The following is a 15464-nucleotide window of genomic DNA, read 5'->3' as shown; positions in this document are numbered from 1 at the left end:
TCCTTAGGTGGCTCACAATGTTAGCAGAGAAAGACTTAGATGCAAAACAGGCAAGCTGACAAGGTGCAAGTAATGGACTTAATTGGTTTTCTGATCTCTTCACATTCCTCTCATCTTGGGTTTGGGGTTTTTTTCTTTGGATTTTTTTGGCTGGCTGGCATTGGTCTTACAAATTTCTTGATGATTTCAAAGTGTGACAGGAAGGAAATAATAGATAGTGGCAAAAGAGAGCGAGAGCATGAATTTGTCCGATCTTGGGCAATTTATGAAGAGATTTCATAATGTAACATTGTAGTAACAATGATAGCTTATGATAGCGAGATGGAAGAAGAGGATTTAATAGTGGGGTTTGGGAGTATGTAAAAAATTAAAACCCATGTAGACTCCAATTTCTATAAATTTCAAGCCTGTGATAGAGAATTTCTTCCCTGGAATTGAAATTTCTACTTAAAGTTTATGCTAGTTCTCTACATAAATAATGTAGTATTTTCCCATGAGGTTAAACTGGATATGTTATTGTTGGCTTGAACAAAGAACAGAGTGCAGTAAGATGCTGATGAGGTAAACTAGAGAAAGACAATGGTATGGATTGCTCAAAGGTAACTGTAACTTGAGTAATGATGTATTAATTTCCTTATGTTCCTGATAGCTCCTAAAACATATTTTTTCAAGTTAGGTGACATACTGTTTTTTTCAGGTTGGATGATCATCTCTGCTAATAAAGAGACAGTCATATATAGGCATTGTAAAGTACTTGTCCCTTGGTGGGATGTTATAGTACAAACAGTTCCTGAAAGATTAGAAGTTGGAGTTTAAGCTATGCAATAGCTGGTAAGTGGGAAGAACTGAAAAAAAAAGAAAAAAAAAAAAAAAAAAAAAAAAAGAAGAGATGAGGTATATGTTGGTTTTGTTGTACAAACACCTTGGCTTTAATCCAATTCCTAGTATTAATTTCAGAAGTAAAGTAGGTCTTTAACCCGAAACACCCACTTAACATCAGAATACCAATAAGGAAGGAGAAAGGGTAGAGGGGAGCCTGGGATCTTACTGTAACCTTCTTTTCTGTAACATTCTTTTCTCCAGTTTCATGATGTACCAGTTCAATCTACCTGATGTTTCCAGTTTGTCTTTCCACTGCTTGGCTAGGACTCCCTCAGCTTAAGAAAACAAAACCTGCTTGCTCCCCTGAGTTGTTGCTTATAAAATTTACAAGCTCAATGTCAAAGTGATTGTTTACAGATGCAGAATCGTGCTACTACTTACTTGGTAAATTAAGGATGAAGGTTTAAAAATGTTCTTAATTTGCTTTTTGCTTGTTCCATTACGATTTTTTTATTACAGATTACCAATGGGACACTAGATGTAAAAAAGTTGATGAAAACTTGGATTCTGCAAAAAGGATTCCCTTTAGTCACTGTTGTCCGAAAGGGAAAGATTATTTCTGTACAACAAGAGAAATATTTGTATCGTGTGGAACCAGAAAACTGGACATCAGATGCAAGGTTATTCCCTTCTTAATACTTTTTAATCCATTAAAATTTACCTGCAGATGTCTTTTTTGTATCTTGTACATCTTTCTCACTTGTATTCAGGGGTTCTAGTATTTTCTTTGAAAGCAGATAGTAGTAGAGAATTTGGCACAGAAATTTGTACATCTAGTATCTGCCTGAAGATCCATGTCTGTTTCCAGCCAAGCAACTGGTAAAAATTTGTGGCATCCTTTGTAAGCTGAGTTTCTTATTTGCATCCTTTCCTGAAGCTTTTGTGCTTAAGATGATGAGTTGTGGTAAATAGTAGAATGAATTCTTCCATTTTTTTAATACCAAAAGGCAGATCTCACAGGTGAAGTTTTCTTTTATTTCAGAAAGTTTTGTGTGGTTAATAAGAAGCTGAAAAAAGGTGGGCTGCAGAAGTTACAGGTGTCTTGCTTTAGAACCTCTGCTCTTTACTGCCGAAATTCAGTGTACATTTTGGGCTTTGTTAGAGAAAATTAGAGAAGCTTTCTTGGGTAAAAATTTTAAGATGACACTGATGCATGACAGCTGATGGCTGAAAATATAAGAGAGGCAATATCCATTGTACCAAAAACTAAAACAAAGTACCTATGCAATTACCGAAGAAGCAAAGTTGTAGCAGTTGCTAATTGTAAAAATTAATTTAATGCAAATATGTCTTATATTATAAACCTTACTGTATTTTGTAACAAACCAAAATACATGTTTGAATCCTTTTGAGATTTTGGTAGTTTTATTCAGTTATTTGAAGCCTTAACAGGAACTGAGTCCTTTACATCATCTTGCAGAATCAGGCCTGTGAAAAGAATTTATCTCTTGAAATGTTGGGATTTACAGGGCTTTGTTTTATATTTATTATGTGGATGAAGGAAAACAATGTGTCGTTGAAAGGTAAAGAAGAAAGGAAGGATTGTTAGGCTTAATTATTCTTTTTTTTCTAGTCAATGTCAATTTGAGGAGGGCATTAAAATCTTTTGAAGAAGGGTGCTCTGTGTGAGTCATGTGCAGAAGGGGTCCCTGTCAAAACTGGAATGCGTATGTGCAGCTTGTTCCACCTCACTCAAAGTTGTATTTTCTCTAAATAGTCAAGTCCTTATCATCATGATGAGCCACCTTAGCATTTATTCTTCCAGCTTGCAGTTCACTTGAGACAGTCTTTGTGGTATGCAAACAATTATGGTTTTTATTACTATGATTTGGATTTTGAGTCTTGTATGTGAATTAACATAAATTGTTTTTTTTAAAAAAAACAATCAACTTGTAAAATTTCATGAAGACAGAACATTGGACTGAGGTGAAAATAATACTGGCTGAATGTCTGATGCAGCCAGAGATTTCCTGTCCATATGACTTTGGACAAGCTACTTAGCATGATGAAACTGAGGAAGAAGTACTAGGAAATGTGGTGTCCCTCAGAGTTCCATATTGGGACTGGCCCTGTTTAATGTCTTCATCAGTGACATAGACACCAAGCTGTGTGGTGTGGTTGACATGCCTGAGGGACAGGTTGCCCTTCAGAGGGACTTGGAGAAGCTCAAGAAGTGGACCCATGTGAACCTCATGAGGTTCAACAAGGCCAAGTGCAATGTCCTGCTCCTGGGTCAGGGTAACCCTCAGTATCAATACAGGCTGGGGGATGAAGAGATTGAGAGCAGCCCTGCGGGGAAGGACTTGAGGGTGCTGGTGGGTGAAAAACTAGACATGAGATGGCAATGTGCACTGGCAACCCAGAAAGCCAACAGTTTCCTAGGCTGCATCAAAAGAAGTGTGGCCAGCAGGTCAAGGTAGGTGATTCTGCCCTTCTATTCCACTCTGGTGAGACCTCACCTGGAGTACTGCATCCAGCTCTGAAATCCTCAGCACCAGAAAGACACGGACCTGTTGGAGTGGGTCCAAAGGAATGCCACAAAAGTGGTCAGAGGGATGGAACACCTCTCCTGTATGAGGAAAGGCTGAGAGTTGGCATTGTTTAGCCTGGGCAGACATTTTAATAGGACCCGTAGTGATAGGCTGAGGGGAAATGGTTTTAAGCTAAAGAAGGATAGATTCAGACTAGATATAAGGAAGGGATTGTTTATGATGGGAGTGGTGAAATGCTGCAACAGGCTGTCCAGAGAGGTGGTAGATACCCCATCACTGGCAGCATTCAAGGTCAGGTTGACGGGGCTCTGAGCAACCTGATCGAGTTGAAAATCTCCCTGCTCACTGCAGGGGGGGTAGAGTAGATAACATTTAAATGTTCCTTCCAACCCAAACCATTCCATGATTCTGTGAAATTTTCCCACTTCTCAACACAGTGGGAATAAAAAAATAATTACTGTATATGCTGTATATGTATTATTTTATCTATTCTGATGATATGTGTCAGATTTATACTTTATCATTTTACACATTGTGCAGTGGTTCTAATACTAATAATATATCAAAATACTTAAAAGTTAAAAAAACCCACCCAAAACAAAGAAACAAACCCATCAAGACAAAAAATGTGTGTGTAGTATGTCAGTAAATATTTGTTTCCTTTGCAGTTATCTGTGGCATATCCCTCTCACCTACAAAACTAGTAGCTGCAACTTTACCCATTGTACTAATGCATATTTACTGGACCAAAAGTCAGGTATGTGACTCAAAACTTTAGTAGCAAGTTACTTATGTGTTACAGTTTACTGATGTTTCTGAGTGCACACCTGTGTAAGACGTGATGATGAAGGCATACATAATACAAAAAAATTACAGAGATATGGAGACAAGCAATCATTAAGAGGTTGGTTCCCTATAGCATTATGTGTACAAATAAATGGCAGCAACTGGGGCAGAAGCACAGGCCTGGAATTTGTAAAACCCCATACTCTCTTCATTCCAGTACACGTCCTTTAGAGAGTGAGTAATGGGAGAGTTGCTTTGCCAGTGTACTGAAATGTGAGAAGGTCACTTTCCACTGAAATATGATTTATTGCAACTGAAATGATTAAGTTTTTGAGAATGCTGTTGTAGAACTTGAAATGCTTAGATCTTTTCACATAAACTCTTTTGGTTTTGCTGCAGCGGCTAGTTTGAATCTTAAATTGCTAGTCTATGGGGTTTTGTTTATTCAGCTCTGTTTTTTTCCTTGCCAGGTGGATAGTTACTATACACCAGGGGTCTTCAAGCTATGGCCCGTGGGCTGGATACGGCCCCCCAGGGTCCTCAATCCGGCCCCCGGTATTTACAGACCCCCCTGCCCCCTCCTGCCGGGGCTTGGGGGGTGAAACCAAGCAGCCGCAGATGGCTGCCTGCCACTGCATCCGCGCCGGCCCCTGGTTAAAAAGTGTGAGGACCCCTGGGCTACACTCTTATGTTGTATTGTGCTACAATCACTTTGGCTATCTCTCCACTGACTTGAATAGGTTTTTGCATTTTATTGAAGCAGGTCTGACTCATCATCTTATGTCTGCTGATGAATTTTTTTTTCACCCCTGTTAAAGAGCATTTAACTGGCAATTATTTTTAATTCATAAACTTATCTTGCACCTCTGCTTTTGGAAATAAAGCTGTACAAATTTTAAATCGAGTTCTTAGAGCTGATCTTGAAATTTTACTGTTCACTGATTTTTGTGAACTGCCACCCCTCTAAAGTGACTTTTGAAGTACTGTAATTAAAGGAGATAATTTTGGTTTATGTCATTCTGACATTGGTTTTACAAAGCCTTCATGGTATTCCTGGCCTTTTTCATTTGAGATAGAGTTAAAAAAAAAACATTATGACTTATCAGAATGGAAGAACAAAGCTGTTCAATTGAATGTGTTCTTGATCTTACTAAAACTAATAGGTAAGTAGCCTGATTGTATCATTTTTATTTCATCTTAAATCGCCTTGTTAGTGGTCTTATGTTGATCAAACCAATTCCTCACTGACTGTAGAAACTTGGATGTGGAAGATAGGAGTAGGAGAGATGTACAAGAGAATTTCTAGTAGTATAGTTACTAAATTTCAAAGGCATTGTAGAAGCTAAGTAAATTGACATTTTTGGCAGTAGTTATAGAATCAGTTGAAAGGAAGAACTTTTCCCCCAAACCTCTCTTCTTGTATCTAGTTGACTTTGAAACTAGAGTGTGGCCTCCTACCTCTTTAATGCTGTCTCCATTTCTCTATTTCTTTATATGAAGTGTGTAACTGCTTTTTTTATATATATGAAAGTGGGCAGAGAGGAGATGGGGTTGTTTGAGAGGAGAACTGGACAGAAGAGAAAAATAACTGCACTAAGTAACGTACGTATGGATACAACTCAAGGCAGATTGTGATACTATTCATTCAATCAGATATAGGAGGAAGGAGGAAGTACAACCTGGAATTTTGGAGCGTTCTCATGGAACCTTTGTACTGGCTATTCCTTCTTCACAGCAGGGGGATCTAGTGGGTGGAAAAGGATTTATTGACTCTCTGGAACTGGTCTGCTTTATAGGTTTGGATTTGAATGAAATGTTGCTAAATGTTTGTTTCTACTGCTAACTGATTGTCTTCCATTAGCTGTCATTGAACTTCCGGAAGAGGTGGAATGGATAAAATTCAATGTGGACATGAATGGCTATTACATGGTACACTATACTGAAGACTGGAAAACACTGATTGATTTGCTGAAAAAAAACCACACAGCTTTGAGTCCTAAAGACAGAGCCAATTTGATCAACAATATCTTCAACCTTGCAGGGTAAGACTTTTGTATTGGAAAACATAGTTTATATGTGTTTAAAGTTTTTTTTCCAAGTAAAAGAAGATCAGACTTGAATTCTAGAGGAGGCTGCTTCAGAGAAGTTTTAATTCAGTCTATTAGCCTATTGAAACTCTTCAGCATTCACTTTTTTTTTTTAAAGTTATTTCACTGATTCTTCCATATTGTTGCTATATGTTATTTCTCTGTTCTTTATAGCAACATCCATTTATTTTCATCACAAAGAGCCACATGACAGCTTCCATTTCTGGAAAATACTGTTTTCTTTAGTGTCTGATAGTCTGCCTAGCAGACTATTTTCCTGTACTCTGTTGATGACTATGCTCCACTTTAGAGAAGAAGCTATTTTCTTCTCAAATTTTTACTGGCTCCCTCTTTTCTTTCACCACAGCCATCAGAGCAGGTGAGGCTGAGCGGTCTGGATGGCCTCTTTGACAGCTGCTTCCTATCTGAGTACCCTTAGTTATGATAAATATTCGCAGACATCATTGTCACACTTCCTTATCTATCTTCATTTTTATGAATTGAAGACATGGTAGTGGCCATTGTTGGTTTGTTACTGTCTTACTAATAATATAAAAATCTCTACATCTAAAGTGTTTCTTAGTTCCTCCCTCTATTCACCTATCCCTCTGTTAATGTAATGGAGAACATCACTTCTGATCTTGTTTCAGAGAGTGTTTTTGTTTTGGAAGCCATTTTAATGTTTGTATTCATTGACCTATAGTCTAGGAAAAGTGTCTCTGGAAAAGGCCTTTGAACTGATTGATTACCTTAACAAGGAGAACAGCACTGCACCACTCACTCAAGCTCTGTTTCAGCTGAGCCTTATATACAGCCTTTTAGAGAAAAAGGGTGAACAACTACTGGCAGCACGAGTCATGGTATGGTTTAGTTTTATGTAGTTTTCTGTAAATTTTAATTTGAAATAATTAGCCGTAATGTTCTTTATAATTTTTAAGTGTTGACTGTTGAACATATTCAGTAATTTCAGTACTTACGTTGGATGAGGATTCTAGACAGTTGCCAGCCTTGCCTGCTTTTGTGAAGTAGCAATGACCTCTTACTGAAATGCAAAATTTTTGGGATCTACTTCCTCTTGTGCCCTGCCCCCTCCCCAGTCCCTCAATGTTTTATAGGGAGTGTAATGCAGTGGGAACACAGTGGTGTCTGGGGATTTGCTATACTGGCTGTAAAGGTCAATGTAGTACAGGTATGTAATTAAACAGAGTCCATGACATTTTTCTAGTACAGAAAATTTATTCCCAAAATTATTGGAGTGGCTGGAGATCATAGATCTAATTACTTTGTCTAAAGGTAGTGGGAAAAATATTTTCTGTAAAAACAGGAACACATGAATGGTTGTCATTGTCCCATCCAGCTGTGCGATAGATTAACAACATACAGTGCTATAGACTTAGCAATGAAATCCACAATGTAGCCTCAGTTCTTGCTGAGGAAATGTCTCTCATTTCTCTGTTTACCTTCTTAGTATGAAGCCTCCTCTCCATGTTCATCTATGGGTTTAAAATTATCCTTGCTGCTTTACCTTATAGAATGTCAGCAAAGGGATTTAATTTAGAAAGAAAATTATTAAACGATAGATAAAATAGCAGGTTTTTTCTTCATACTAGGTAAGGGTAATTAGTCAGTGCTTAAGGAAATTTATAAGAAACAAAAACCCCCACTACTATAAGAAATTTCCTTATTTAGTATTTATTCAAAGGTTTTACAGATCCGATGTGATACACAGTCCAAACTACAGTTTGCAATGGAGTGTCTATGTTTAAGTTCAAGTGTTTCAGCTGGGGTGTGGGAGCTGGTCAGGCACCTACCTAACTGTGGTTTTGGACCATGACAAAACTGCCAACATGTAAGGGTGTTCAGTCTACAGGTGAAAGTCAGTTTGTTTGTGCTCAAGTGAAATGTAGTAACTGTTACTTGATGGAGTTAAAAGTAGTTAAACATACAGGAGATGTAGTTAGTTGAGATAGTAAGCTGACGGCGTGCAAGTCTGAACTGTAACTTGGAGTAGTCTTCTGTTTGCATGTGCAATTTCAGATGTACACTTGGCCCATCTTTCAGAGCTGTGTGGTATCTGATACTTATTCATCCAGATAAGAAATGGTTTATGTAAATTGGGATAGGTAGATGGAGAACGACTATGTTTTAACTTCCATGGTTTTAAAACTTTACTTTTGTTTTCTTTTTTTAAGACCAGTTTTGCATATAAAAAATCCTCTTAGAGAAAATTAGCTATTACTAATAATTTTCCCTCCTATAGTATAGAATAGAGCATCTGCTTGGAGATAAAATTGATCAACAGCGTTGGACAGATGATGGGACCCTGTCTGAACGAGAGCTCCGGTCGACACTGCTAACTTTTGCCTGCACCCACAATATTAGGAAGTGTAGAACTACTGCCACTGAGATGTTTGAGAAGTGGATGAAGTCTAATGGAACAATGAGGTACCACAAAAACTGGGCTTTCACTTCTTTTATTTACCTGTTTCCCTGTTACCTTGCCACCATAGTTTGGGAGAAAAAAACCCAACAAACAAAACAATCAAACAAAACAACCCCCACACCACCACCACCAACTGAATATTGATAAAGCACTTCATTCTGTCTTCGACTGTTCCTCATGTAGAAGTAATTGCTGTTTTCAGATGAAAGGGAGAACTAGTCCTAGAATTTAAGACTTTGTCTGCAGTTTCATTAAGTGTGACTGCGAAACCAGCCACAGATTGCTTCCATCTGCATTTCCTAAGGTGCATGCTCAAGGAGGATTACTTAGCAATGTCAAAGCATACTTTTTTTATCTTGCAGAACTCATTCTGTTCTGGATTCCTTGCATTTTGAGCCACAGAAAATTACTTAGATTTTTGTATAATTTACCCTGCTTTCACGTGACTAATATGATTTGTTTTTTCCCAGAAACTTGAAGTACTAGATTGGCATGAATTCAATCCAGCACAAACTTACAATTGCTACAGAATTAAATTGCTCAAAAGACAGCCATTTCTTTCGAGCTAATCTTTAATTTTGTGACTTACTTATTTTCTCAGATGAGCATTTTCATGCCTCTCTTTTGGTTTTTTGTGGGTGGTTTTTTTTGTTGTTGGTTTTTATTTGTTGTTTTGTTTCATTGTTGATTTTGTTTTCCCCTGTAGTCTGCCTAGTGATGTTATGAAAGCCATATTTACAGCTGGAGCCAAATCTAGTGATGGCTGGGAATTCCTTCTGAAGTTGTACGCCTCTACGCTTTCTGAAGCAGAGAAGAGCAAAATGATTGAAGCCTTGGCCAGCACAGAAGATGTCAGAAAGCTAATCTGGTATGAAGGAGCCAGAAAGCTGTATGCTCTGTAAATGAAAAGTGTTAAAATCTTCTTTGGAAAAATGTATTTCCTTTTTTATATTATTGAAAAAATTTCTGATTGCTAAAGAAAATCTATCCACATGTTTTGTATAAGCTTCCATACAAATATAGAACCTGGTATTTTTCACTTTAAAATAATTTGCAGAACAGAGTAGCTCAAAAGGCCAAATTCTGAATATGCATAAAGAGGAAAAAATTGAAAAAGTTTGGGAATGCAAAATTACAGATTTTTGGTAAAAGTAACGAAATTGCAGGTTGTTCTATGGAGTCTTAAAAGATTGGTATATCTTTATAACCAAGATAACTAGTTAGGTTTTGATTTGTTTTGAGTTCTGTCTTTCTCCCTCTTTTCCTCTCTTCTTTCTCTGTGAAATTCTGACCTTACATTATGCTCCAACACCTCTCCATAGACCAAACCGCAGTACTGCATGAAGGACACCAAGGTTGTCTGGCTATGTGTGATTCTTGTTACAGCTTTCCTTTCTAAACATTTCAATGTATAATGTTTTCTTTTACAAGTCCTTAGAATTTGCTTCTTCTTTTCCAATGACAATGAAAATTCAGGTACTTGGTTTAGAGCTAAGGTCACTGTGGTACTTGGAAACTGAAGGTAGATAAGCACAGTGGCTGTAAAATGGAGCATCAGTGTGTTCCAGATGTCAGAAACTGCTTGCTATTTGACCTATTATAGAAACTTTTCCATCTAATTCAGGAGTATCAGAAGAATCATGTGAAGATATGAACAGAAGCTTTTTCCTGTCTCTCTTCATATGCTTTTTTTTCATAACTATTTTAGGTTAATGCAGAACAGCCTTGAAGGAGAAGTCATCAGGACACAGGAGTTTTCACATATCATAGCAACTGTTAGCCAGAGTTTTCCTGGGTATTTGCTGGCCTGGGACTTTGTCAAAGAGAACTGGGAAAAACTTACACGAAAGTAAGTCTTTTGATGTAGCTGAAACTTCACACTCACAGTGGCAAAGCACCTGTTTGTTTCTTTCAAACACAAGATAATAAATAGTTGGATTACTGTAAGAAGATGTGTACTAAATTGTAAAGCCTGTTTTAAAATCTTATTTTACAAAATAACTTGGATCATAAACTTTGAAGTCTCCAACTGCTGATGGGACATTGGAGTCTTCTAGAGATTCACAGCAATTCTAAAAAATCTAGATTTGAATTTCTGTTGAAAGCATGCTGTCTCTAGGATGATTGCTGCGGATGCAGGATATTTATGTGGATCAAATGCATTCAAAAGTAGACCCAGGGAATTCATTTAGCATTTATTTGTTCTGCCTTTTTACAGCAATCCCAAACTAAAATAACCAAAAAATCTCACTTGCTTCGGATATACATGTTCTCCTTATGTGGCTTTGAAGGGTACCCAACAGGAGAACTAGCCTGCAAGTCTTCAGGAAGCTAACAATACGTGGAAAACTGTATTTCTAAATCCCAGTTTTGATTTGGAACTGTTTCACATTGCTAAAAACCTTCTTCTGGATGAAACTTTCTGCTCTAACAAGCTCTCAATAACCAGCACTACAAAATTTCTTTGCTTGAAATGAAACCTGGTTGCAAATTCAATTACTGTAGCATTTTGGAATACATAGCACAGATACAGGTCTTAGTATTCAGTATGGGGGGTCCTCAGTTCTTTACTATTTCAGCTGTGATAGAAGTTTGAAAATTTTCCATTTCTTTTGCTCTGAAGTTCAATTTTTAGAGTAGTAGGGAACTAGAGGCTTGGACTTCTAAAATCTTTTATCTCTTTTGAAAAATAAGATTTATAATCTTGAACTTAAGTGCTTTTAACCATTTCCAACTACTAAAACAAAACACAAAACCCCAGCTACTAAAACAAATAAAGGTTGTGTACGTACACTGAACCTGCATCTTAAAGTCGCTCCTAGTTAAAAATAACTTTTTTGTTTGTATTTCAGGTTTCACCTAGGCTCATATACTATCCAGAATATCATTAGCTGGTCAACTTCTCAGTTTGCAACAAAGGCACATCTCCTTGAGGTTGGTGTCTTAATGTACCAGAGAGGGATATTTTCTAGTGCCAATGCTGTCTTCATGTAATTAAGGGACAAGAAAAACACAAGTTATTTCTGTCCTTAAGGCCGTTTTGCAAGGATATACATCTATTGCTTTCCCTATTTCTCACATGGCAGACAGATTCATAAACATTTGGAAGATTACATACTGAGTCTGTGGCAGAGTAACATATAGAGTTGAACCCAGTTATCTGTTTTCCTGTTCTCTGAAACACACTGTCTCCCAAAATAATGATTTGTTCTAGATAGAATTTTGGTGTAGATTTTGCAAACAAGCTATACTTTCTGTGACTCTGGAATGTGATGGAGTGCCATAAAAATTGCTTTATGTTTTTTTTGCTGTTGGTCATCCCAAGGAGCTGTTGTGAAGGTTGAGTATCAGTTAAGAGCCAGTTAATAGCCACTAGAAATCTCTGTTGTCTTCCCTAACCAGGCCTGGAAGTTAATGTGTCAAGAATGGTTTATGGTTTAATCTAACATTTTCATTCCAGTAATTTGGTAGAGATAGTTGTTTATGGTTTGATTTAGAGTATTTTAAGTGTTAGCATGGACAGTTATAATGCTAAGTGGGTGTCATTCCAGAGTGCTGAAGAGGATTGCTTATAACAATCAGTTCCTTGTCATAGAAGGAGACTCCTTTTCCAGAACTTTGAGTGCTCTGTGATTGCTCTGGGATGAGTATGATAAGTGAATGTCTGTTTATTAGTGAAATAATTTATTGAAACTGGATGAGGTTTTACTGCAGTTCCCATGAAAAATGCTTTTCTTGCATTTTGGGAACTCCTTTGAGAGGTTTGCTTACTGCATAGATGCAAATGATTCTCAGGAATGGGTTTCCTGCAACATATGTGTAGCCTTTGCTTCTGAACCTATTTGTGTGGCCAGTGTTTATTTTAATTAAATCTTTTTCTTTCTTTTCTCTTGCTATGCAGGTAAAGTCATTTTTTGAGTCAAAATCGGAGGAGAGTTCTCAACTGCGTTGTGTAAAAGAGGCAATTGACACAATTCAGCTCAATATCCAGTGGATGGAGAGGAACTTGGCAAAGCTACAACATCTGCTGTAGTGTGCGTAAATGCTGCGGTGTGTCAGCCATTTAGGAGCTCTGTGGGCAGTTGCTGTGTTTCTTTTGCAAAAGCCAGAGTGAAACCAGGCATCACTGCAACATTGTTTGCACTATTTTTAAGGAGTCTAGATAGCTCAGGGCATGTCTCAGATAATATTTTATTTTCCTTGGAGCATTTATGAGCAAGATGTAAGTATTTATTCTGAAACTGTTTTCATCTATAGACCAAACATCTGCACAAATGATTAAATATAATTTTGTATTTGAAACATATGCCCTTTCATTTGGAGCTGTATTGCAGTTTCTTAGCAGTGGGTTAATATTGACAGTTACGGTCAGAAAGACCCAGAACGAACTGTTAGTTCTTTGCAGACTGCTCCTTGGGCAGTAGATTTTTTAATGCAAAACTGTAGATGGTTTCCACATTTGTAGACACAGAAGCTGTTGTGAAACAGAATCATACTTCAGGTACATTACTAGTAGTGGATCTTATAAAATACACCAGTTTGATGTGAAATAAATAAGATTCCAATTTTGTTTTAAGTTTGAATTTTTTATTTTCACAGTATTGTTTAGGAATGATATCTTATGTTAATGTATACTTCAATGAATAAAGGGGATATGTAGTAGTATAGAAAAGTAAAACCAGGTAGCAAACACAAGTGTTTTAGAGATGGGATTTCCATAAACACTGTTGTGACCTTGGAACTTTTACTCTGAATTTTTTAGGCATTTTTGAGAATCTCATCATTAGTCATGGAACTTTAACTGATATTTCTGTATTGATCTCTGAGCAACTGCATAAAATTGCACTTTTCCAGGTTCGTTCACCTGTTAGACTGACTACTGATTTGTGCCCTCTTGACTACTGATTTTTATTTCAGCACCTGTTGCAGAGGGTCTGCAATGAATAGATACTGCAGCTACTTCATTTGGGTAAAGTTCTGGGTTCTTTCCTTGCCTGATGACTTGCATATCACAGTATAATTTGGGAACATTGCTGACTCTTTATGATGTAAGCTTTAGGACACCTTCTCATTTAGACTTTGATGATGAGCTCTTCTACCGTTGTGAAAACCTAGTGAGACAGATCTTCAAAGTCTTTTAAAGAAGAGGATGTAAAACCCCAATGTGCTACATTAGAAAGTTGAAATACCTACTGTGCAATCTGCATCTCTTTCAAAAGCAGTGAAAAAGGCCATTTTTGAGGGATAAAATGTAAATACAACACATGCAAGAGTAAATGTACCTTTTTACCTGACATCTGTTTTATTTTCTTCACTACCGATGCGCCTTTTGTACATGTATGAAAGCAGATTCAGACCTGTTGTCTTATCATTGAGTTATGTGATTAGTTATAAACTACAATGAAAGCACTAACAATTAAAATTTGTACTATTTTAATTAAGCTGATTTAATTTTAGCTACAGTAAATTCTGAAAAAGATAATAGTTTGAATCAGAGTTAAATTAATGGACTTAAATATTTGTCACAGAGTAATTCAAATTGAATGCTTTAATTTATGAAACTGCAACACTGGCTTTTTATTTGGTTAGCAGAAATTGTAAGCTATGATTGCTTAAGCCGTACCACATTTTCAGAATATCTGTGAAAACTCCTCAAAAAGAAATTCCTCATTTTCCAGCTCACATTAGTATTGCAGATGTTATTTTTAACCTTGAAATTACCAAAAAAGAATGTTATACCTTAAGAGTGTGCAAACATTTGTTTGCCCAGAAGGCCCAGAAATGAATAATTTTTACCTGCACTGAAGAAGGAACTGGCAGTATAAGCATTGAAAATAAATCATCCCCCCTTAAAGTTTATGGAATTAGAATTGTAATTAAGTATGTTCTTGGAATTTTTGTACTGCCGTGTGTTATGACTTCATTTCCCTCCTTTTTGGAATCTACAGAAATATTAGTTCCATCTTTGCATATTTATGTGTGTGTATATATTCATATCATCTCTTTTTCTTTCTAGCCACTTCATATTAAATGAGAAGTCAGTAGTAAACTTTCACTTTTCTATCCCTTCTGTCCCCTCACATGTGTTTGAACTCATCCCTGACTGCAGTATTGAGGTATATAAAATTCAAAATGGAAGCTATAGAGGAAGATCCCATCTTCCTTCTGATTTCCTCTGTGGAATTTAAAAAATTTACTATTTTATTCAAATGCTTTAATGATTATTATGAGGAAATAGCATGGAGCTGAGTTTTAGACAACAGACTGTACCAAGAAAATCTGAAAAGCTGGGGAGGTTGAGGAGGGATTATTGAATAATTTTTGTTTTACTATTTGTTACATATGCGTACTTTTGCTATATTAGTTGTAGAGTTTTTAAAATTATTTTTCTGTAATGGAGTCTCTGACCCTATTAAAAATTGTGCTGGAATCCTTCTTCCGTGAGAAATGCTTAAATATACTCCTCCCTTTTTTTGTGTGCTGGGAATGAAGACGAGAACTGGTGCGGGACAGCCAGCCATTGCTGACAAGGCTACGTTTGGGGTATGGGCTGAGAGGAGGGTGAGGGTCAGGAAAAGGGTTAGCATTTGGTGCAAGACAAAGTGTATAGCTCCAGTGCTAGCGGAACCATGAAAAGTCTGGCTGCCAAGGGAAGGTGAGGGCTACTAAAAGCTTTCAGTCCTGGGCACTTTTCCCAGGGAGCCACAGGTCACAGCATCCCTGTTGTCCCTGGGGTCTGGCTAGGGTTAGCGTTGGGGTGAGGCTTAGACATAG

General features: G+C 37.1%; 1 protein-coding gene across 3 annotated transcripts in view; it reads left to right on the top strand.

Annotated features, from left to right (window-relative positions):
* Positions 1-15125, top strand: part of LOC119141328 (leucyl and cystinyl aminopeptidase) — a 67193-nt gene extending 52068 nt beyond the window's left edge. For all 3 annotated transcript variants that reach the window (XM_037373550.1, XM_037373553.1, XM_037373552.1), the window contains 9 exons: positions 1342-1502; positions 4043-4131; positions 6022-6202; positions 6951-7107; positions 8508-8692; positions 9397-9558; positions 10399-10539; positions 11543-11624; positions 12592-15125. In XM_037373550.1, coding sequence (XP_037229447.1) covers positions 1342-1502; positions 4043-4131; positions 6022-6202; positions 6951-7107; positions 8508-8692; positions 9397-9558; positions 10399-10539; positions 11543-11624; positions 12592-12723 — 1290 coding nt within the window. In that variant the 3' untranslated portion in view covers positions 12724-15125. The remainder of the gene's footprint in view (positions 1-1341; positions 1503-4042; positions 4132-6021; positions 6203-6950; positions 7108-8507; positions 8693-9396; positions 9559-10398; positions 10540-11542; positions 11625-12591) is intronic.
* The last annotated feature ends 339 nt before the right edge of the window (positions 15126-15464 follow it).

The sequence above is a fragment of the Falco rusticolus genome, chromosome Z (genome assembly GCF_015220075.1).
Source record: "Falco rusticolus isolate bFalRus1 chromosome Z, bFalRus1.pri, whole genome shotgun sequence".
Classification (NCBI taxonomy): domain Eukaryota; kingdom Metazoa; phylum Chordata; class Aves; order Falconiformes; family Falconidae; genus Falco; species Falco rusticolus.
Note: the sequence above shows the minus strand (reverse complement) of the source record. Positions and strands in the feature narration are given on the sequence as shown.